The 25,138-nt window shown below is 29.6% G+C and overlaps 2 protein-coding genes across 2 annotated transcripts in view; both read right to left on the minus strand.

Moving 5' to 3' along the window:
• Nucleotides 1–15,902, minus strand: part of LOC135926951 (polypeptide N-acetylgalactosaminyltransferase 5-like) — a 42,227-nt gene extending 26,325 nt beyond the window's left edge. The window contains exons 1-3 of the mRNA XM_065462884.1: nt 15,713–15,902; nt 15,596–15,647; nt 3,553–3,902 (exon numbers count right to left, since the gene is read on the minus strand). Of these exons, the coding sequence (XP_065318956.1) occupies nt 3,553–3,902; nt 15,596–15,647; nt 15,713–15,902 (592 nt within the window). The remainder of the gene's footprint in view (nt 1–3,552; nt 3,903–15,595; nt 15,648–15,712) is intronic.
• Nucleotides 15,903–19,964: 4,062 nt separating this feature from the next.
• The window catches only part of LOC135927287 (polypeptide N-acetylgalactosaminyltransferase 5-like), a 34,889-nt gene continuing 29,715 nt past the window's right edge, over nt 19,965–25,138 (minus strand). The window contains exons 11-12 of the mRNA XM_065463245.1: nt 24,872–25,000; nt 19,965–20,346 (exon numbers count right to left, since the gene is read on the minus strand). Coding sequence (XP_065319317.1) covers nt 20,194–20,346; nt 24,872–25,000 — 282 coding nt within the window. The 3' untranslated portion in view covers nt 19,965–20,193. The remainder of the gene's footprint in view (nt 20,347–24,871; nt 25,001–25,138) is intronic.

Below are 25,138 nucleotides of genomic sequence, written 5' to 3' on the forward strand. Positions count from 1 at the left end.
AATCTAAAAAATGAATCAGTCTTAATTTGAATTTTATTGGATCAACATTAGTGTTGTTAAACGTCCGATTTGGGTCGATTAAGATTTTAGCCATAATAACATGTAAGATTAGAGATAGAAGTCCAAACTTTTCTTACATTTAGCGCAAAATCTCGCTTACATAATATTGGCTACTAATCAAAATAGGGGAGACTGGGGTTAGGTACCGGGGCTTGGCAAACCACTTAATCTCATCTTAAAATTAAATACACCAGATTTTATCATAATATAGTTTTTATTAGTTTACGTCTATAGACAAAAAATCTTTTGAAATAATTATTAAAAATTTTATTTAAGAAATAAAATATTGATGAAGTTTTTATAATTTGGGAAAGCTTTATGAGTATTTATTATATCCAGAAATTTAGAGTTAGCAGGGCTTGCTAAACCATACAAGTCAATTATGGCAGTTAATAATGAAAAAAATACAAAATGTTTATTAAATTAACCAAAATTAAGTTTCAATTTTTATATATAACTTGTCTTAATTTACCCGCTATTGGGGCTTGTTGGACAAAATTGTTCTTTTACAAAAAGTAAAATACAAAAAAAAATGATTATATTCTTAAAATTTTTTATAAGGAACCTTTATAGAGTATAGTTTTAGGTATCTAATCATATATTTTTTTTATATTATCTAAAAACCAGGAGCTATAGCCAATTTTATAAAAATCGGTCCGACTAACCCCAGTCTCCCCTACCTTATAATGTGGTAAATTGGTCCAGCAAGGAAATCGGTATAAATATTGGTTGTTAATTTTTTTTTATTGATATTACACATTTAGTAAATAAAATTGAGATTTTTGTAAAAAAAATACGAAGAAATAATTAATATGACCAACATTCAAAATCATTTCTATTTAATCATCCCTTTTTTTATACTAATAAATTTATAATAAATTGCAACTGTATTAGATACGTGCCGAATTGACGTTGCGCCGAGTTGTCGCCGCGCCGAATTGACGTTTCGCCGAATTGTCGCCGCGCCGAATTGACGTTGCGCCGAATTGACGTTGCGCCAAATTGTCGCCGCGCCGAATTGACGTTGCGCCGAGTTGTCGTGCGCCGAATTTTCCGCGCCGAATCGACGTGATACCACATGTCGAAAAATTTCCAAGAGCATTTTTAGAATTCAATTTTTTTTTAGAATTAGTAAAAAATATTCTTATATATGATTGAATTTATTGAAAATTTGAATATTTCATTTGGTAAAGTTTTAATTATTTACAAATATAAAGATATAGCATATATATATAATAACAATTAAATTAGGTAATAACATAGGTGAGATTGTCTTACTTGCATTGCTATCAGAGACCTTAATGAACCGGCCCGCGGCCTGCATGTCCATACCGACTCTCTGGTCCATAGGCTGAGCATGAGCCTAATATCATATTCTCTAGCGGCCTTGGCATTGGTTTTTTAAATATTTATTTTAATGGGCTGGCCTAAAGTTATTAAATTTAATTTATTTAAAAAATTGCTAATTTAAAGAAATGTTGCTATTTTATCTTCTAATAATAATGAATTTCAGTATTGTAAATAAAATGATCGCCTAAACACAGAAATATTGTTTTTTTTAATAAATACAATAAAACTAAAAATTTTTTTACTGCGGACCTGGACCGAGCTTGGTCTAAAAATTAAGGCCCATGAAGGTTTCTGATTGCTATATGGAACCATGAATATCAATGCTATTACTTTGATGAATAGCCATCATAATGGCTTGTTTGAAATAGAAGGCCTCTTTATGATCGCCACTTAAGAAATTCCTCACCTAAAATATATTGGTGACAAGGGAGATCAAATTATGCCATCAATGTCTGAATATTTATTTATTTTCAAAATTTCTGCCCAACTAATTGCTAATGTATTTCTGCTGTATCAAGCCTTGATGAGTATGCAATTCCAAACAACTATAACACCAGAAGACTAAGATATTAAGGCTAATATCATCAGGTCTTTTGTTGTTTCTTAAGCATACATGAGTAGGCTCTAAGGTATTTATGATACTGGTCCTTTTAAGAGCGTTTGAGAAAAAGTTATTTATGTTTGTATCCCGTGAAAAGCGTAATCTGTTATGAAATAATGTCCTTTGGAATTAGGTGGTAAAGAACAATTATAATTGAATGAATGCGCATCCGAGACGAAGAGAGGTTAAAGGAAGTCTCTTTTTAGTGGGAAGGAGGCCGAGATTTTGTTTGGAAAAACCAAAAGCTATTCGTAGCCCGATTTAGAATAGCTTAGCTGGGCATTGTTTTAATGAATCACTTGATAAAATCAATGGAGTGAGAGATTAGGAGATCCCAAGATTTCTGAAAGGTAGAAGCGAGTTCGCGAAGGTCAAAAATTGCTCATTCAAGAATAAATAGCGCTTTTTAGGTTAGTATCATATAGGTATTGAACTTGAACTGCTCAATTTTGAGAAGAAAAAGGCAGCAAAAAAGAGGGAGAAGGACCTCTCCAGCCATTTTTGAATGAAAGAGTCCTAGAGCTACGATTTGACAGAAAATTTTATATTGACTATAGTTAAGCCTTGTGCAGATATGTAACTAATGCATGAATGGGAAATCTTTGTAATGAAAGTAGGCTGATCTCATAGCATATGTGATCTTGGGTATGTTAAAATAATTTTTAATTAGAAAGAACGTCTAATGGGCTGTTCATTTGAAATAGGCTGTATTTCTACCAGATTAGAATACGTTTTATCTAAAAAGATCTTAATTGGAAAGCCAACCAATTGGAGAACTACAGTAATTCCTGAATTTATGTATATTTGATAGTGAGGATTGGTATAATAGAATTGGTGAGAGAAAATTCCACAAGGCAAAATAATAGTGAACAAAATGGGTCATTTATTTTATATTTTTAAAAATAGTATATTAAATTATGAACCTTATTTCAGGTCAAGAACCTTTATAAAATTGTGATGGTATTTTTGGAGGGTAAAAATTTATCACTTAAATTTGCAGAAACATTCTCTATTATTACAAGTATAATTGATAAATATCAATTTAATCTAAATCTTTATATTTACTCATATTCAGCTGACTAAATTATGTTAAATAAATAAGTATATATTAAAGCCCTTTACGGATTTATCCCACTCCAAATTCGATCTTAAGAACACAGGACGGTGGGCAAAGAAGGACATTATCAAACTATGTTGGATCTGACCTAATATTAATTTTGGCCGAATCTCGGCTATTTTAAATTATTCTCATTTCCCTAATGTTTTCATAAAAAAATTTTTTTAAGAATATGCTTATAATTTTTCCGCTCTTTGAAATATCGTACTTTTTCAACAATCAAATAATTTTTTTAAATTTTTTTTATCGGATCGGACTCAAACCTATTCCTAAAATAAAATTTTGTATAGGCACTAGGATATTTAAATTAATTTTACTAGGATTAGATAGTTTGGACAATTTTTTTTCTCGGGGATGGATCTGAAAAAATTGGTCCGAAGTAGGGTTTATATATATATTATTTAAAAAAATAAATTTTAGGAACCGTATCCTTTGGGGTTCATGATCTCCTCTTGATCCGGAGGTGGCAACACACCTACCCCCGCTTCATCCGGATGTCCGGCCCAATTATCCACTACCTCCGCTATATTTTGATAAATCTTTTTTGGTAAATTGACTATTTTTTGACCGAATCGATGAATATCGAATGGTTGAAGGGGAGATATATTTATAAGATCTTGCGAATCTCTGTTTAAGGCAGGTGTTACAATTTTAGAGGATATATCCTCGTTAAATGACAAAAAAATACATAAAGCTAGAATCCATAAAATGGCAAAACCTATTAAACAACGGCGCGAATAAAACGACGATCTCCCAGTTCTTTTCCTATTGTATCTTTTGGTTAAATTATGAATATAGAATTTTATTTTCGGTAAAAGCCTAGGACATATATATATCGTGGATGACATCCTTCCAGAGTTGTATTTATATCTCGATTTTAAATGATTTTAGGCGGAATAGTCATTGTTAAGTTGATCATTATGTTCTTTAGATTCAAAATAACAAATGATTGACGATTGTTAGCAATTATATTACCATAGATAGTAAAATCTTTTAAATAATATAATATATTATATAATAAAAAAAAAATGGAAGATCCAATTTAATTTTAATAAACCTATATTTAATTTTTTGATCTTTTATAAAGGCGATATATAATCCCAGTAGATCCCTACATTCAATAAATCTCTCTATTTTGGATGAAACTCAGCTCCACTGAGTAGTGTTGTTAAAGGACTCGTTTTGAGCCGATTTTTAAAAACAAATAACTCAATATTTTAGCCAGAAAAATATTGCCTAAGCCTTGAGATTTTGCTAATAGATGTTCAAACCTTTGTTCTTTCTACAAACAAAATCTTAAGTCTTGCTTAATATTATTCAGGATGAAATATTGAGTTAATCGTTTTTAAAAATCGGCTCAAAAAGAGCCGTTTAACAACATTACCACTGAGCAGGCGCGTACGCAGGAATTTGGTCTGGGGGGGGGGATAATAAAATTTTTTAAGAAATATTATTGTTTTTTAAAATTATCAAGCATAAATTTATTAGTACTAATAACTATTTCTATTGCACAATTTTAAATTAATGTGAATTATAAAAAAATTATATGTAAAGAATCACTTAAATGACCCAAAATAGAAATTTGAATTTTTTGAGCTTTAAAATTTATATATAAAGTATAAAAAATTTAAATGTTAGAAATATAAATTAATACACAAAAAGCTTAGGGAATAATTGTATTTTGTATGTTATATATTTACAATGTAAAATCCAATCTTCGTTGGGATTAAGCTATTTTTTCAATTATCTCATCCTTGCTTGTTGTCAAATGCCTATGAATATTCAAAAGATCCAAACCTTTCAATCTACTTTCAAAAGTTGTACTTCTTGGTATGTTTTTCAGAGACCTGCAAGCCCGGCCCCCGGGCCGGACCGTATTGCCGGGTCCGAAATTTAAAAAAAAACATCTAGGCCGGGCCTGAAATTTTTTTTTAAAAAAATATCCGGGCCGGACTGTATATTTTAAAACAGCCTATATTTGAAATCGTTATTATTAGCTATACCTACAAAAATACGAATCGAATAATAGAATTATTCGTATTCGTTTAAATCTAATAATTTATTTTTCGTATTCGTATGAATAATAAAATGATTATTCGATTCGATTCGAAAATTTTATTTACCATGAATTAAAAAAGATCTATTATAAAATTTATTTTGTAAAATTTAACTAAGGATAAAGACAAACAAATTTTATTAGTGAGACAAAATAGAAGTACATATATAATATATTTATATACAATGTGGAAAAATCAATATAATATTCATATCTATAATGTAGATAAATCTGACAACAGCCAATTTTTCAAACATAAAGTTTTTCGGATTGTTTCCTCCTTTAACGACATTCTGTATTATGTAACCATATGAGCTCCAACAGAAAACAGTGGCTCACATGGGGTTGAAGATCCCTGTATCGACAATATGTCCCTCGCCATTTTAGATAACACGGCATTAGCAATATTTTACAAATAAAGTGGTAAAAACTTTAGGCAAAAAGTCAAATTTATGATTTCTCCATCATCAAATGAAAGAGAAATATCAGGTTTGCCCGTCATTCTTGATGTGATGGGATTAACAGTTTATTATAATTGTATATGTTATGTGTTATATAAATTACCTTCTTCGTCCATCTCTATCATAAAAGAAATTTCTAAAGTAATGGTCTATTATGAGATAAATTAAAATGGAGTTTCAAAATTTGGCGCAATTTTCATTATTCCACTTGGAGATTTTATTAAATTGAAATAATTTCAAATAATTCCTAATAATAATATATGATTATTTTCCAATATATATTAATACTATAAATTATTTTAGTCGAATAATCTCGAATAATTCGATCGAATAATAGATAAAAAATTATTAGACGAATAATATATTTTCCTTATTCGAATTCGATTCGAATTTTCGAATCGAATAATTGTGTTATTCGTATTCGTAAAATACGAATCGAATTGAATCGTATCGAATATCGAATAACAAATAATTCGTTTTAGGTATATTATTAGCTATAAAAATCAAAAATAAATATAATTTATTTTTAAAAAATCCGGGTCGGGCCTGAAAATTTTATTTTAAAAAAGGCCGAGCCGGGCCTGAAAATTGAGCTTAGCCGTAAAAATCTTTAAAAAAATCTGGGTCGTGCCCTGCAAATGGTACCTCTGCAGGGCTCTGTTATTCTTCTTAAAAAAGAGGATGTTCTCTTATTAGTTTACTATTGGGAAGAGTTGCTAATATATATAAACCCTTTTAATACATTGGGAATATAATCTAAGATGTGTTTGAAATAATGCAGAGCATCCATACCATTTTTTGGGACTGTATCAACCATAGTTAATCTTATAAACATAGTTATTCAGCTAATAAGGCATCATAAGATACTTTAACATCTTCATGATAAAAATCCAACAAATATTTTTTTTTCTATTACCATCTGAAAAAGGTTGGGAAGGCTTTTATGAAAATAATATTTGCAGATTGGTAAGTGCTGCATAATGAATTAAAAATCATTCATTTATTTGGTTTATAAATGTATTTGTATCTAAGATATACTCTTCTACTGATCCTATATTAATGTTTTAACTATGAGCTTGCCTTGCTGCAAGTCGAGTGAGACAAATATTAAACACGTATAGCTCTGCTTTTGACTTAACAATAACATATAAAATATGAAAATATTCATAAACATTAGCCCTAATTTCCTTGAATTCTAATAAAATGCTCTCCGCTACTCATCTTCTTAATCAAGTCATCATGTTTTTGAAAAGCAATACATAAAATAGTTGTACATTCTAATGAGAAAAAAAATTTGCAATAAGCATTGAATCCAATAATTTTCTTGCTTCTAAGGAAAAATTTCTTTCAGGCCATTGCGATATGTCAGTAATAGCAAATAATCGGCTCTTCTAACTCCATAAAAGCTGTTACTGCTTGATGGCGGAGACTCTATCTCGTAGGACAAGGTTGCAATTTCTTTCTCCCTGTTGGAAATTTCAGAATAATTATTATTTGACTAGAAATTTAAAAATGGTAGATAAATATTACGCTACTAAAAATTTGAAAATAATAAGATAATATTACGCCGGAGAACTTGAAATCGAAATTAATTGATAAACTTAGTGATGAATGTGATAATAAATGTAATTAAATATATATTTAATATGAGATAGGAATAAATATTAACAAATATAAATTAATAAGTACTGTGTAAATTTAATTCAAAACATTTCCATATTTATTAATTTATTTGAATATAAAATTATTTGACTTGTAAAAAGTTGTTAAAATAACATATTTATATATTCTTATTTACAAGTTAAAATTTTTATTTACAAACGAATTAAAAAATATTGAAATGTTTTAAATTAAATCTGCACAACACTCTAAACAAAATTATTTTTGAAAAATATATCCGGCATCTGCATTTTTTGGCTTAAGGGGGGGGATTTGTCCCCCTGCCCCCCCCCTTACCCCCGCTGCGTACGCCAATGCCACTGAGTATAGCTTATTATATTTTATTTATTTTAAAGAATTAAAGGGCGATTCAAAATAATCTTTTATTTATAAAAATTAGAAAAATTAAGGGTGAGACATCAAAAAATAAGGTATTAAATTTTTGGCATCAGAAGAGTAGGGCAGGGTTGTTCAACATCGCTAAAATAAAAATTAGAAACCTATTTACTTTTATTTCTGAGAATTAAGTTTATTAAAAAATTTATGGATTTAAAGTTGCTTTGGTAAAACATTTATTTACATTTTAACAAAACAAAAAAAATGCAAATTTCAATTTTTTTAAAACGAATTTTTACTTCATAATTTAAGAGAATAACTTTTAAACATCCCTAAATAAAAAAGCCAGTGATGCATAATTGAAAATATAAGAGAATTCGCTTTAAATTTATAATTTACATTTAATAAGCCATTCCTTAATGTGTTAGCCTATAATTTTTTTTTTACCCTACCATCCAAAATAATATATAATTTCATAGGTGTTTAGAAAATTTAGGGCTACGTTTCACAGCCTCGGGGTTTTAGCAAATTGAGGATTTTGCAGAAAATGTATTCCAAAATATATTGAGCCGAGTTGTTAAAAAAATATTTTCACTGTATACTGATGACCGTTTTGCGTAAAAATTATTTAGATACAAACATAATATCTATAAGATACAATTAAGATACATTTTTTAAATAATATTTTTTTGATTTCAACCGGCTCGGAATTTTAGAAAGCTTTTTGGCCTATTTCGGATTTTTATTTTTAAGTATTTCCCTTTACAAGTTTTTATATGGTCCTAATATATTATTTTTTAAGGAGCGAGAATAATCAAAGAAGGTTTATCTAATTTAATTCTGGGTGCATAATGATTTTTATTTTTATAAAAAATTAAATGGCGCCTGACATACTCGAACAATCAAGTTTTTTTTAAAATTATACCAAAAATTAATTCAACAAATTAGAGGGTTTCCCATTCAAAAAGAGAAAAGTTTTAATCAAAAAAGAAAAGTGTCATAAAAGATAAAAGTCAAATCAAAAAAGGAAAAACCACAAAAGGAAAAGTGTCAATCAAAAAGTTCCAAAGACTTAGGAAAAAGTTCGATCAAAAAATGAAAAGTGTCAAACAAAAAGGAAAAGGGTCAATCGAATAAGGAAAATCGTTTTCTTTTTAAAGATTATAAAAAAATTGTCAATTTTTCTTAATTTTTTTTTTTTATACTCATTTTATTTCTAAATTTTTGCAATTCTTCAATTCATTTTTAATTTTTTAATCTTTTCTCAATCTATTTTTCGTCTCATCTTTGATCATTCTTTTTTGTGTTTTTAAAAATAATTTATTTATTTTTAATTTTCAATTAATTTTTATTTCTCATTGGTAGACAAATTTTTTTTATTAGTTTTTTGTATATAAAATTGTTTCATTACAATATGTGTATATATATAGTAAGAAAAAATTTATCAATCATTAATAATTTCCCCACTTCTACATTTTGGAATATAGGTCTCCATATTTCTACAACAATTCTTAGTATTCTCCTCATACATTCTTTCTTCATGCTTTATAAAACTAATTAATTCATCATCCTTAATTAGGATTTTGATTTCTGACAAAATCCTTTCATTGAAAAACATTTTCAATGGGATTAAGATAAGAACTGTATGATGGTAAATATTTTATTGTATGCCCCCTTCTTTTTATCGATTCTCCAATTATGGAACATTATCCTTCACAAAGATTACTTTCCTCTTTTCAAAATGATTTAGTATTTCATTTGCTATGGCCCCTGCAACAAGAACCTTTTATCTGAATATTCCTTCAATCGCGAGAGCAGCAGTGATGAATAATTCATTGTAGGACATTTTTAATAGCTTTTTTATTTATTTGTGAATATCCATTACCCGCCTTATTGATATTAAAAACCAGTTCTCATCGATACATTTTTATATATATAGGCTACATAAATATTTTTGCAAATCTCAATATTTGATTCTGTATTTTCTCTAATTGATCGTAGTGACCCTTTTAAAACTTTACCTAAATTCAGAGAGTACCCTTGATACCTGTTCTTTTGATATTTCTACATCATATCTTTCTTTAATTATTTCACATAACTGTTTTAAGGATAGAGTGCAATCTAAATTTAAAAAATTTAATATATACTCTCCCGTTTTTGATTTAATTTCTTGTGTACGTGAGACTCCTTTGGGTAAGCTATATTTTATTCTATTTTTGAGATGGGAGTATTTTATATTTGTCACTGTTTTATAGCTCACATTAAATTATTATCCTTTTTTAACTCGTCAATTATTAGAGCTTTTGTTGCACTATTAATGTTTTTTCCTTGTTAGTAAAATATCTTTATGGTTTTATTTTTTAATGCAAGAAAAAAATTCTTTTTATATATTTTTTTATCAAATGGTATGAATGACAAAAAAGTTTGAAATTCTTAAGATTATAACTTACCTCGTCTTTACGTTTAATTATTACTACTTGCAAAAAATTATTTACTTGCTCTAAAATATTAAATTTGTATAAATAAAATATTAAAATTTTAAAAATACGAATAAATATATATTAATTATTTTATTAATTTACATATCGTTTGGTATTTTAGTTCAAATTTATTTAATTTTAAAAAAGTACATTATAACCAAACGATTATTCTAATTAAGCAATTGTATTGAAATTATTTGAAATGCAAAAAATACTAATAAAAAAATTTTGTATGCCAATGAGAAAAAATAATTAAGTGAAATTTAAAATAAATAAATTATTAAAAGGACAAAGAATGAAATGAGAATAAAAATAAATTGAGAAAAAATAGAGATTAAAAATGACTTAAATGGATCGCAAAAGTTAGGAATAAAATAGGAAGGTTAAAAAAGATAAAAAATTTAAGAAAAATTGGCAAGAAAATTATATATATATTTTTTTAAAAATATTAAATAAAATAATAATTTTCCTTTTTTGATTGAACTTTTTCCTAAGCCTTTGGGGCTTTTCTTTTTTTTGATTGACACTTTACTTTAATTTCCTTTTTTGTTTGACATTTTTTTATTTGGACTTTTTCTTAAGCCTTTGGGAATTTCTTTTTTGATTGACACTTTAATCGGGCCTTCCTTTTATGATTGACACTTTTTCTTTTTTGATTGGGATTTTTCCTTTTTTAGATGAGAAACCGTTTATTATCAATTAGTTAGAAATAAAAAAAATTGGTAGGCTTAGGAAACCCTTTTGAAAAAACGTTCTATCTAAAAAAAAATTATAAATATTATCATTTATGAATCAAAAGATTTTTTACTATAAAATTTCAAGCAAGTTTTTATTAAAGACTAAGTGTAATTATTTAGGGATCGATTGGTGGTCCTAAAAAACTGGTTCACTTAACTTCAATATTCAACTTTATTGAAAATTCTTTAATGAATATAAATGATGTGTGTGGTATTATGGCAAAAAGAATTACTTTTTAAGTGCATCCTCAATTGGACAAATAAGAATAAATCTCTTTACATCGAATCAATACAAAGGTAAATAATGACTTTTTAATAAATTTCAATACGTGTATATTTTTAAAAATAAATCAAATGATCGAAATATAAATTTCGGATAATTCTCTTTATTAATCTTTTGTGTATTATTTTTTTATAAATTTAGATGAAATACTAAAAAAATATTAAGGGTAAATGAATAGTATTTCAAAGCGTCAAAATTGTCTAAAATTTAGAGTATAGGTAGTAAATTGTCTCTTTCTGATCAGATCCGATTTTTCGAATTTAGCCCTCAATAAATGATTTAAAATTTAAAGATTCCAAATTCCCATGAATTCAGTACACTATTACGATATTATATATACAAATACAATATTCTATATAATTTAATATAATACTTTATATCCTTTTAAGTGAATACGATATAGAAATCAATTATCATAAAAGAAATAAGAATAAACGAATAATTTTTCTGATATTTTAGACAATATAAAACGTGTAAAATAATTTGGAAATAAATAAATCTATTTATCAAATGAAAAAAAAAATTAATATTTACAAAGTAAAATTAACCTAAAAATATATATCATTTGTAAATAAAAAAAATTATTCGTGTCTTTCTTAAATACGGATATCAATTCGAGGGTTTTGAACCCACGAAGACTTTATACTAAGTTTGGTTCTGGTATATAATGAAAAATGGAATTGGGATGGAATTTTATTAAACTTGGTTTCAGGAGAATATATGGTCAAAAATATACCTTTTTTGAGAAATCGTAGAAAATAAAATTAGAGTTTTTATCAAGATCTAGGGACTTTTTAAAAATTTTATTGACTCAAACAGGGAATGGAGATTATGATCCAGCTAGAAATCTAGCATTTCGCAATCTTTATTAAATCATTTATGGAATGCTTTTTTTTTAATTTTGAAAGATTTCTTTTTTGTTATACACAATTTCTTATTTACTTTAAAAAATAATCGAGGTAAAATTAAAAGTGAATTTTTTATGGTAAATATCCCGAAATTGATAAGGTAAATACTTAACATACGGTTGCCAGGTGTCCGGGAGACTCCCTAAATTTATCCCTCAACTCGCATAGAATTCTAGTTCGCAAATCTCGGGCAATTTTTAATCTACCGCGTAAATCTCTCTCAATTTTAAAATTTCTCCCATATTTTTCACATTTTAACATTACTAAATGAAATAACAATTTTTAGAAATATTATTTGTTTAATTTTATTATTTAATAAATAAATTTAAAGAAGAATTATCAATAAACATGTCTAGTTTGTTTAAGCAAAAGATCTAACCTCAAAGGAGGAAATTTCAGGACCTTCTTTCTTTCTTTAGGAAGTCAGTTTTTAAGTTATAATAATAAATATTTTTGACACGAGCACAATATTTTATTTTGGTGGAATAAAGAGAAAAACTGATTGCTTAATTTTGAATCAAGCAAATTTTATCAATATTATATAATTCTTTTTTGATTGATAATTTTAAAAAAGATCATATTTTATATTAAATATATATTTTAAGGTAGTCAATATGTGAGAAATAACATTTTGTAAAAAATACTAGTTTATTTAAATATTATTTTTCCAATTAGTACCTTACTTACCATTTGACAAAATATTATTTGAAATAAAATGTAAAATAAAAGTGTTAATTTGGAAGCTTGATAAAGAATAGTGATAATGATTTTAAAAACGATAAATATAAAAGATATTAAAATAACCTTATCTGCTCCACTTCCATAATTTCAAATTTTTTTTTCCCTTATTTGAAAATTTGGAGTACAATAGCAAAATCTAGTTTTTAAAAATTAAAAAAATTTAGCTCTATAAATGATTTAAATTTTAAAGATTTTTCCATACCGAATCCAATACCGGATTACATTCCCTAAAGCCCTACTGTATATTATATATATAATAATAAATTTATAATATTCTTAATTTTATATTATATACGATAATTAAATTGTATAGGTAGTATATTATAGTGATCTACATTAAAAATAATTTTCCAAGCCTCACCCGAAATTCTCAAAAAATATGTCCAGCCAGGGCCGATCACGAATGAAATCTATTTGTCCCAAAAAACCAGACCCGAAATTAAACTTATTTGTCTAGTTGGCCCGCTTGAGTTGACTAGCAGATCTCTAGTCTGTTGACTTTTATGCATAATATTTTAAATAATGAAAAATTATCTTAATTTTATTGATAAATTAAATATATTAAAAATAGAAAGAAAAAATATATAAAAATTTAATAATTTAGTAGTAAAATATTTATAATATATTTTAAAGTTATGAATCATTGCGGTTAAAGAATGCATATTAAACGTATTTTTTTAAAAAAATGGTGGTATTTTTGTTTTATGTCTTTTTGTCCAGGTAAATTTTGTTAATTATTCCTTTTATTTCTATATTTAAATAAACAAAAAAGTATGATAAATTTATATGATAAAAAATATTTAGAATCGGAGTAAATCCTTAATCCATTTAGATGATAGATTTTAAATCTAATTTTATAATCCTATAGTCATAATAATCAGTAAATTATTAAATATAAAATATTGTAATAATAATATGCTGACAAATATTTTATCAAAATTTAATTTATCGCTAAATCTACCATCAAACTTATTACTGATGATAGTAGAATATATGAAATTGGACAAGCTGTTACTCAATTTATAATATAATATTAATGAAAATGAAATCAATAGTCAAGCAATTGGAAATGGGATATAAAAAATTCATTGATTGCAAAGACCTGAAGGATCGGTGAGCTGAGGGGTAAAAATTTAAATCTATATTTATAATTATATATATGTTTATTACCTTATTGTATAATTATCAAAATAGGTACTTTATTCGCATCGCTTATATTTGAACCGCATATATTCGCTCCAATTATAATCGCTTCGTTTAAATTCGCTCCGTTTTAATTTCCGTTTTAATTTGCTCCGCCTTTATTCGCTACGCTTTAATTCGTTCGGCTTTATTCGTTCCGCTTTAATTGGCTCTGCTTTTATTCGCTCCGCATATATTCGCTCCGCATATATTCGCTCCGCTTTTATTCGCTCCGCTTTTATTCATTTCGTTTATATTCGCTCCGCTTATATTCGTTTAGTTTATATTTGCTCCACTTATATTCGTTCGGCTTATATTCGCTACGCTTATATTTGAACAACTTTAAAAATGTTATTTTACTTAGAGATTTGCAAAGTTAGGCTCTGCTCGTACCCGGCCCGAGTCGAGCTCGGGCCTAATTTTATTTAAAATAATCGGCTTCGGGCCAGGCCGGATCTAAATTTATCAATTTTATATTGAATTTTTTATGTAATATAAAAATATTTGATTTTATTTATTGAAACTAAACGACATATAACATATGTCTTTTATTTTGAGTAATTATAAAAATTAATTTCTACATTTAAATAAATTCGGGCCGGGCCGGCAGGGTCGGTAAATTTTATTTAAAAAATTTCGGATTCGGGCCGGGCCGGCAAAACTTTTTTAAAAAATTTCGGGTTCGGACCGGGCCGGCAAAACTTTTTTAAAAAAAATTACGGGCCGGGCTTGAAAAATTAGGCCCGATGCAGATCACTAATTTTACTAACTACATTTTTGCATTTTTATTAACCTTAATGATATTTTATAGAATAGATGCATATTTTGTATTTTGAAATTATATCATCAGGTAGTATAAGATTTAATTTTGTTTAATTCTATAATGAATATTAAATAGACTTATTGTTAATTATGTCGATTTTTATTAAATAATGTAGTATAATTTATGATTGTTAAAATTATAACTTATCATATTACTATTAAATGAGAACAAACAATCATTCACCATAATATATTTATTAAATCTAAAATTTCGTAATAATAATATGCTGGCAAATATTTTATCAAACTATAATTTATCGCTAATCTACCATTAAACTTATTTCTGATCATAGTAGATGTATGAAATTGTAGCATTTTAATGAAATATATGGTAGTATTGTAAAAATTTAAAATGAAAGATATACAAGTTGTTACTCAATTTCTATTATAAATAATATTTATGAAAATGAAATCAGTAGTCAAGCAATTGGAAATGGGATATAGAAAATTCATTGATTGCAAAGACCTGAAGAATACGTTGAGCTGACTGGCAAAAATTTATATCTCTATTTATGATTTTATATTTGTTTATTACCCTATTTTGTAAATAATAAAAAAGGTACTATATTCGCACGCCTTATATTCACTCCGTCTGCTCCGCTTATATTAACTTCTTTTGTTCTCCTTATATTTGCTACGATAATATTCGTTTGGCTTATATTCGCTCCGCTTTTATTTGCTCCTCTTATATTCGCTCTTAAATTCGTTTCGTTTATATAAGCTAAGCTTATATTTGCTCGGCTTATATTTGTTCCGTTTATATTTGCTACATTCCTTCAGCTGATATTCGCTACGTTATTACCTCTTACATACTCCTCGCTTATATTCGTTTAGATTCTGGTAAAAATTTTTAACTTTATAATTTTATATAAGTTTATTACCATATTTAATAAATCTCAAAAAGGTCTTATATTAGCACCGATTAAATTCGCCCCGTCCACTACTCTTATATCAATTTCTTTCGCTCCGTTTATATTCACTCCGGTTATATTCGCTCCGCTTATATTCGTTTGGATTATATTCGTTCCGCATATATTTGCTCGGTTTCCCAAGCTGACATTCGTTCCGCTTCTTTTCGCCTTGCATATATTCGCTATCCGTACATTCATTATCCGATTATATTCGCTATCCATTTATATTCGCTATCCGCTTATATTCATTTCGCATATATTCGCAATCCGTTTATATTCGCTTCGCTTATATTCGTTATCCGCTTATATTTGTTTCGCTTATTCGCTTCGCTTATATTCGCTATCTGTTAATATTCGCTTTGCCTATATTCGCTATCCGCTTATATTCGCTATCCGCTTATATTCGCTATCCGCTTATATTCGCTATCCGCTTATATTCGCTATCCGCTTATATTCGCTATCCGCTTATATTCGCTATCCGCTTATATTCGCTATCCGCTTATATTCGCTATCCGCTTATATTCGCTATCCGCTTATATTCGCTATCCGCTTATATTCGCTATCCGCTTATATTCGCTATCCGCTTATATTCGCTATCCGCTTATATTCGCTATCCGCTTATATTCGCTATCCGCTTATATTCGCTATCCGCTTATATTCGCTATCCGCTTATATTCGCTATCCGCTTATATTCGCTATCCGCTTATATTCGCTATCCGCTTATATTCGCTATCCGCTTATATTCGCTATCCGCTTATATTCGCTATCCGCTTATATTGGCTATCCGCTTATATTGGCTATCCGCTTATATTCGCTATCCGCTTAAATTCGCTATCCGCTTAAATTCGCTATCCGCTTAAATTCGCTATCCGCTTATATTCGCTATCCGCTTATATTCGCTATCCGCTTATATTCGCTATTCGCTTCGCTTATATTCGCTATCCGCTTATATTCGCTATCCGCTTATATTCGCTATCCGCTTATATTCGCTATCCGCTTATATTCGCTATCCGCTTATATTCGCTTCGCTTATATTCGCTATCCGCTTATATTCGCTTCGCTTATATTCGCTATCCGCTTATATTCGCTATCCGCTTATATTCGCTATCCGCTTATATTCGCTATCCGCTTATATTCGCTATCCGCTTATATTCGCTATCCGCTTATATTCGCTATCCGCTTATATTCGCTATCCGCTTATATTCGCTATCCGCTTATATTCGCTATCCGCTTATATTCGCTATCCGCTTATATTCGCTATCCGCTTTATATTCGCTATCCGCTTATATTCGCTTCGCTTATATTCGCTATCCGCTTATATTCGCTTCGCTTATATTCGCTATCCGCTTATATTCGCTTCGCTTATATTCGCTATCCGCTTATATTCGCTTCGCTTATATTCGCTATCCGCTTATATTCGCTTCGCTTATATTCGCTATCCGCTTATATTCGCTTCGCTTATATTCGCTATCCGCTTATATTCGCTTCGCTTATATTCGCTATCGCTTATATTCGCTTCGCTTATATTCGCTTCGCTTATATTCGCTATCCGCTTATATTCGCTTCGCTTATATTCGCTATCCGCTTATATTCGCTTCGCTTATATTCGCTATCCGCTTATATTCGCTTCGCTTATATTCGCTATCCGCTTATATTCGCTTCGCTTATATTCGCTATCCGCTTATATTCGCTTCGCTTATATTCGCTATGCCGCTTATATTCGCTATCCGCTTATATTCGCTTCGCTTATATTCGCTATCCGCTTATATTCGCTTCGCTTATATTCGCTATCCGCTTATATTCGCTTCGCTTATATTCGCTTCGCTTATATTCGCTATCCGCTTATATTCGCTTCGCTTATATTCGCTATCCGCTTATATTCGCTTCGCTTATATTCGCTATCCGCTTATATTCGCTTCGCTTATATTCGCTATCCGCTTATATTCGCTTCGCTTATATTCGCTATCCGCTTATATTCGCTATCCGCTTATATTCGCTATCCGCTTATATTCGCTTCGCTTATATTCGCTATCCGCTTATATTCGCTTCGCTTATATTCGCTATCCGCTTATATTCGCTTCGCTTATATTCGCTATCCGCTTATATTCGCTTCGCTTATATTCGCTATCCGCTTATATTCGCTTCGCTTATATTCGCTATCCGCTTATATTCGCTTCGCTTATATTCGCTATCCGCTTATATTCGCTTCGCTTATATTCGCTATCCGCTTATATTCGCTTCGCTTATATTCGCTATCCGCTTATATTCGCTATCCGCTTATATTCGCTATCCGCTTATATTCGCTTCGCTTATATTCGCTATCCGCTTATATTCGCTATCGCTTATATTCGCTATCCGCTTATATTCGCTTCGCTTATATTCGCTATCCGCTTATATTCGCTTCGCTTATATTCGCTATCCGCTTATATTCGCTTCGCTTATATTCGCTATCCGCTTATATTCGCTTCGCTTATATTCGCTATCCGCTTATATTCGCTTCGCTTATATTCGCTATCCGCTTATATTCGCTATCCGCTTATATTCGCTATCCGCTTAATATTCGCTATCCGCTTATATTCGCTTCGCTTATATCCGCTTCACTTATTTTCGCTATTCGCTTATATTCGCTATCGCTTATATTTCGCTATCCGCTTATATTCGCTTCGCTTATATTCGCTATCCGCTTATATTCGCTTCGCTTATATTCGCTATCCGCTTATATTCGCTTCGCTTATATTCGCTATCCGCTTATATTCGCTTCGCTTATATTCGCTATCCGCTTATATTCGCTTCGCTTATATTCGCTATCCGCTTATATTCGCTTCGCTTATATTCGCTATCCGCTTATATTCGCTTCGCTTATATTCGCTATCCGCTTATATTCGCTTCGCTTATATTCGCTATCCGCTTATATTCGCTTCGCTTATATTCGCTATCCGCTTATATTCGCTTCGCTTATATTCGCTATCCGCTTATATTCGCTTCGCTTATATTCGCTTCGCTTATATTCGCTTCGCTTATATTCGCTTCGCTTATATTCGCTTCGCTTATATTCGCTTCGCTTATATTCGCTATCCGCTTATATTCGCTTCGCTTATATTCGCTATCCGCTTATATTCGCTTCGCTTATATTCGCTATCCGCTTATATTCGCTTCGCTTATATTCGCTATCCGCTTATATTCGCTTCGCTTATATTCGCTACGCTTATATTCGCTATCCGCTTATATTCGCTTCGCTTATATTCGCTATCCGCTTATATTCGCTTCGCTTATATTCGCTATCCGCTTATATTCGCTATCCGCTTATATTCGCTTCGCTTATATTCGCTATCCGCTTATATTCGCTATCCGCTTATATTCGCTTCGCTTATATTCGCTATCCGCTTATATTCGCTTCGCTTATATTCGCTTCGCTTATATTCGCTTCGCTTATATTCGCTTCGCTTATATTCGCTTCGCTTATATTCGCTATCCGCTTATATTCGCTTCGCTTATATTCGCTATCCGCTTATATTCGCTTCGCTTATATTCGCTATCCGCTTATATTCGCTTCGCTTATATTCGCTATCCGCTTATATTCGCTTCGCTTATATTCGCTATCCGCTTATATTCGCTTCGCTTATATTCGCTATCCGCTTATATTCGCTTCGCTTATATTCGCTATCCGCTTATATTCGCTTCGCTTATATTCGCTATCCGCTTATATTCGCTTCGCTTATATTCGCTATCCGCTTATATTCGCTTCGCTTATATTCGCTATCCGCTTATATTCGCTATCCGCTTATATTCGCTATCCGCTTATATTCGCTATCCGCTTATATTCGCTTCGCTTATATTCGCTTCGCTTATATTCGCTTCGCTTATATTCGCTTCGCTTATATTCGCTTCGCTTATATTCGCTTCGCTTATATTCGCTTCGCTTATATTCGCTTCGCTTATATTCGCTTCGCTTATATTCGCTTCGCTTATATTCGCTTCGCTTATATTCGCTATCCGCTTATATTCGCTTCGCTTATATTCGCTATCCGCTTATATTCGCTTCGCTTATATTCGCTATCCGCTTATATTCGCTTCGCTTATATTCGCTATCCGCTTATATTCGCTTCGCTTATATTCGCTATCCGTGTAAATATATTTTGTTTTAGGCAATGTAAAAATATTTTATTGCAATATAAATAAATAGTTAAAGGGTATAGCACTGTACAATCACCCTAAAAAAAATTTTATAATCAAAAAAAAATATTAAAAGTAATTCAATATCCTCATAAAAAAATCACAATGTAACAGGGAAGTAACTTTTTTGAATTATATATATAAAAAAAGTATTTGGCGATATAAAATTCTATGCAAGTTTATTTCAAGCATAACAAAATTATTACAATAAGACAAATTCATACAAAAAATCGCATTTTAATTAAAATAAGTGCATTGGGAGACCGAATATTTATTAATTAGATTAACTAAATAAAGTTAATTTATATTTATTAGTTTAAACTTCGTTTGATATTTTGACACCATATTTATATTTTTCTAAATCCCATTGTTGATGAGACAATTTATTGCATTCTTTCATTACCAACGTTTGACCGTCTATATTCATCTCTAAGCATAATTTGCTATAAAAATGTTCGATTGACTTTTTCTATTTATTTTTTTTCCACAAATTGAAATTTATTGATAGTTAAAGTTACATACTAAAAACAAAAAAAATTTGAATTTCAAAAAAAATTTTTTTGAAGTTTTAAAAATTTACACTATAAAACTAACATTTCAAAGGCTTATTTTAATATTTAAAAATAAAAAGTTTTTATCCGACATGCTTGTTAATAGATCCCTTTAAAAAGGATTGATTCAGTTTTTAAAAAAAGATCGCGATTACGATTTCAATTTTTTTATGGATCACATAAATCACGCACCTCGCCCACTTTTTCAATTTCAATAAAAATTTATATGAAAATTATATATATTATATAGTTAGAACGAAAACAAAAATTAAACTCTTTAGTTTTTATATTATCTGATATATTTGTAATTATAGGTGCAAAACGAAGTAATTTTAATCTCTTTTTTTTTATTAATTAAAAGCTAAATCAATATGAACAAATAAATTTGATACTGAGATTGATAATTAAATAAAAAATTAATAATCCCAAAGTTTTCACTGGTAATTTTATATCCAATTTTAAAAAGGAAAATGACGACAAATTCTTTAAAAATTTATATTTTCACTGATTACTAAGTCCTGGTTTCAAATTTCGTTCATGTTCAAACTATACCCAAATATTATTCAAACGAATTATATCTCAATTAAAAGGGGTCAGCTGAAAATAACAGTTTTTATAGATGTGATTACCCAACAATAAAATTTTTTACAATCCGGATTGCTTATTTGTTAAAATACTGAAGAAAATTTTAGTGTAATTTAAACTAATTTTAATTTTCTTGATGTATAAAGCAAAAAAATATATATTTCAATTTGATTTTAAAAGTTTATTTAAAAAAATTATATTTTATTTATTTATCATGTAAAAGTATTAAATATTTTTTTTAAAGGAAAGTATCCTTCATAGTAAAAGGATCGAATCGCGATCTTCATTTTTGATAACAAATCTGTATCTAGTTAATAAACTACCAAATCGAATTTATTGTATATTTTAGAAACAAAGTGGATACTTATGCATCGCTCAATCATGATTTTTACCAGAGTTGTTAAAGGATTGAATCAAAAGATCGCCCATCCTGGATTCGATCCTAAATTTGTCAATTTTCTCGGATTTAAGATCCTGACCTTAAAATGTGGAAAGTGTTCGAGATCATTTTTTTAAATATTCGATCCCGATCCTTTTAAAAATTATTTTTTTACTTAAAAAGCAATAAATAAAATAAAAATTTTGAAAATTAAATTTAAATATTATTTAAAAAAATATATCGCTCTCTACATCATATTCTATCAACCACCATTCCACCAGATTTTATATTTCAACAATTTTCCAAATTTTTTGTAAGAACAAGTTATATTTATTAATTATATTATAATATAAATTCTAGGTTTTAATAATGTCCTCCATTAAAGATTTAGAAGATGATATATCTACTTCTATTGATGTCACAGCAGATATAAGTGACAATGAGAATCTTTTACCATTTCATAATTTACGTAAGTATTTTACTTTATGTAAAACGGATGGAAGTAACCATACAATGATCTATGCAAATTGTTCTTTATGCAAAAATAAAATATCTTCTTCAAAGATTTGCAGTTCAAACCTAAAGAGGCATTTAGAAGTAATTAATTCTTTTAAAAATACAATTTTGTTATACTTATATTATATTATTCAATTACAATAAATTAATTAAAGATTTTATCTGAACATTGTAAATATAATCTATATATATATTATAATAATATGTTATTAGAAAGTAAATAGATATTAGTAAATCACAATTATATAAAGTCATTAATTCTTGCTATTTTTTATTGATTGAGATTCAAGTTCCCTTTTGGCGTTAACATTATAATAGGCACAAAATGGCCAAAGTCTATCCTATGCATAGTGTTCAATTGGGGGGTTTCAGATATTGAAAAAATAAAGCTGAGACAATTGTATTTTACTATGTTTATGGATATTCTTTGGCGTAGGTAGAATCCCTCGTTGGGGTCCTCGGTCCTAGCAGAGATCCGTTTTCCCAGCTCTTTAAAGAAGGCCAGGGCATGAGAGCCGAACGACGTTAGAGTAGTGGCGATTAATGGTAGGAATGTATAATTGGCGGGAAGAGATGGCGAATATTTAGTAGTTTATTCGCTTCGGCATCTAGTATGACAACTCTATTTATATTGGAAGGGCCAAGAGGATCGATGCATGAGAAATCCCAGGTTAGGAATTCCCCTTCTTCCAAGGGATCATAGTCGAACCATCGGGCCCTTACCATCGGAATTGTAAAGGCCGGTAGGTTCGAGGGTTGATAGGTTCCCGACGGATTTTAAGGCCCTGGCAATGGTATCATTGCATTTTGAATGCCTAATGAATCTGCCTCTACAGCGCTTGGAGTGTAGAGAGAGATGGCCTTTGGAGTTGACCGACGTTTGACAGAGGATACAGTGATAAGGCATTACCATATCGCAATTAAGTCTAAGACCTATGGCGTGACGTAGTACATCATTGCTTAGGAGCTGGTCAAGGTTCCGCGATGGGAAAGCCTCATGAAATTCGTATCCACTACCTGCGGAAATGGAGAAGAGTAGAGAATGGTCCTCTGATTGGCTCCTCGATTTAAGGAATGCAACGAAGTTGCCAACTAGAGATTAATCCCAATCCTTCTGTAGTGCCGACGATGGAGGATTGACTAATGAGAGGGACTTCCATAGATCAATTGCCTGTAGGAGTAAGGGGTCAGGATGTTTGGTGAGTGTTTGTATGATGGACTCGCAGGACAGGCGAGAGGATATGAATGCACTTATGCCAATGCCGCTGGATTTGGTTGGCAAGGTAGCCTGTAACCATGATAATTCCCAAATTTAAGATTGAGTATATCTTCTGAGAGGTGTTTAATCTCCAGTTCGTGTGCAGCGAGGTTGACGTCATATTGAAAGATCCGTGACGATCGGAGTGTATATAAAATTTTTGGAATTAGAAGGTAGTTCTTTAATAAGAAGAAAGCTTGGTGAGCTGGGAGGCGAGATAGTGTATCGCGCATAAAGGATATCTCTCGTAAAATATCGTCAAAGAACTTGATAAAGGACTCGTCTTTACTTACTGGAGATCCGAGATGTGTTAAAGCGTTCAATGGTGTATGATTGAACATAGTATCGCGGTTAAGGTCAATGGTCCCAAGAGGACAATATTCGCTTTTGTCTTGATTAACCTAAGTCTCAAACTTTTCTCGCTGGATTTTATTATTTGGATTGCCCACATAACTTCAGTCGGTGGGCCGCCTAGTATACCATCGTCGATATACCAGTTATGAAGATTTAGCTTGCATTGGTCATTAATGTCTCGTATTAGACTATTAATGCCCAGACAGAACAAAAAGGAACCTAGAGGGTCACCTTGTTTTATATTTTTTATATTAGTTAACTTTGTATCGATCCTCCTTTTTTTTAAAAGGATCGATTAACAAGCCTGGTTTTTACTATAAATGAGGTCTTATGCTCGTCCTAGTTCGATTTATTATATTAAATTCTATTTAGAATGGCAGCGTAGACACAATATTTTGGATTTTTTTTTTAAATTGTAGATTTTGATATAAGGTAATGATATCTTTAAAATATGTCTAAAGATGTACATTTCTATTTTTAAAATTCAAAATCGCTTTTAAAACAGTTTGAATTCAAAAAAGAAAAAATTCGAGTTGATTTAGGAGGCTGCCTTGGTCTTTAATGATTGATTAAGAAAAATAAATTTTGTAAACTAAAATATATAATTTTTAAACAAAAGATTAACTTTAAAATTCAAAATAAAACTCCACCTTTTCCTTTTCCCAGTTCTATAACAAAGTTATCAAAAATATAAAATTGAATTTATATAAATTATAAGATAAAACATTAAAAAGACAAAAATGAATACATAATTAATTATAAATTTAATAATTGTGTTCCCAAAAGTAACAATATTTATATCTAAAATTTCGATTTAAATGTTTGTCTAATGTATAGAAATTCGTTGGCCTTGTCAGTAAAATGTTTACTTTTGCTGCGTCAATGTTAAGTTGAATGTTATTTAATGGCTGTTTATTGATGGAACTATAGGAATGAAAAGAAAGTTGCTAAGATTTTAAAATTTTTTTACTTTATGGTTTCGGCTTGGATTAGCGGATGGATGTTGGTGTTTGAAAGGAATGAAGACATGCAAATATAGTTCCATATTAATGATTCCAAGGGATAGTCGCCATACAATCCGGATAAGTGGATGAGCTAGAATGGTTGGGAAATTGTGAGGCTTTTTAGCCTCGATTTCGCCAATAACATTCAAGTTATTTTAAAATATAGGCAACAAGATTAGACATTTTACCAACGAAGCGAAGGAATTTTAGACAAAAAATTCAAATTGAAATTTTTAGATATAATTTTGGGAAGACAATTATTAAATTTAGTCTCTTTAATGTTTTATTTTTAAAAAAAAGATTGTAAATTATAAAAATAATGAAATCTGTTAAATTATATGATTTACAATAGGATTGTAGACCCAATATTGATTTCCCTTTTGACTATGACAAGGAAATACAACAGGAGCGCTTCCAGCATAATCAATGCACATATCATCTCGTCTGATTTCGCCATCTTTGCTTAACATCCAATACTAAAATTCCAAAAATTTATAATCAGCAAACGATATAAAAATTTCATACTAGTTTGATATATTAAAATAATTTTAATTCGTTTTAATCAGGGACCCACCCGATACATAATGTTATTAGGTTACCTTTCACGTGAAACT

The sequence above is a fragment of the Gordionus sp. m RMFG-2023 genome, chromosome 3 (genome assembly GCF_954871325.1).
Source record: "Gordionus sp. m RMFG-2023 chromosome 3, tfGorSpeb1-WG-v2, whole genome shotgun sequence".
NCBI classification, from domain to species: domain Eukaryota; kingdom Metazoa; phylum Nematomorpha; class Gordioida; order Chordodea; family Parachordodidae; genus Gordionus; species Gordionus sp. m RMFG-2023.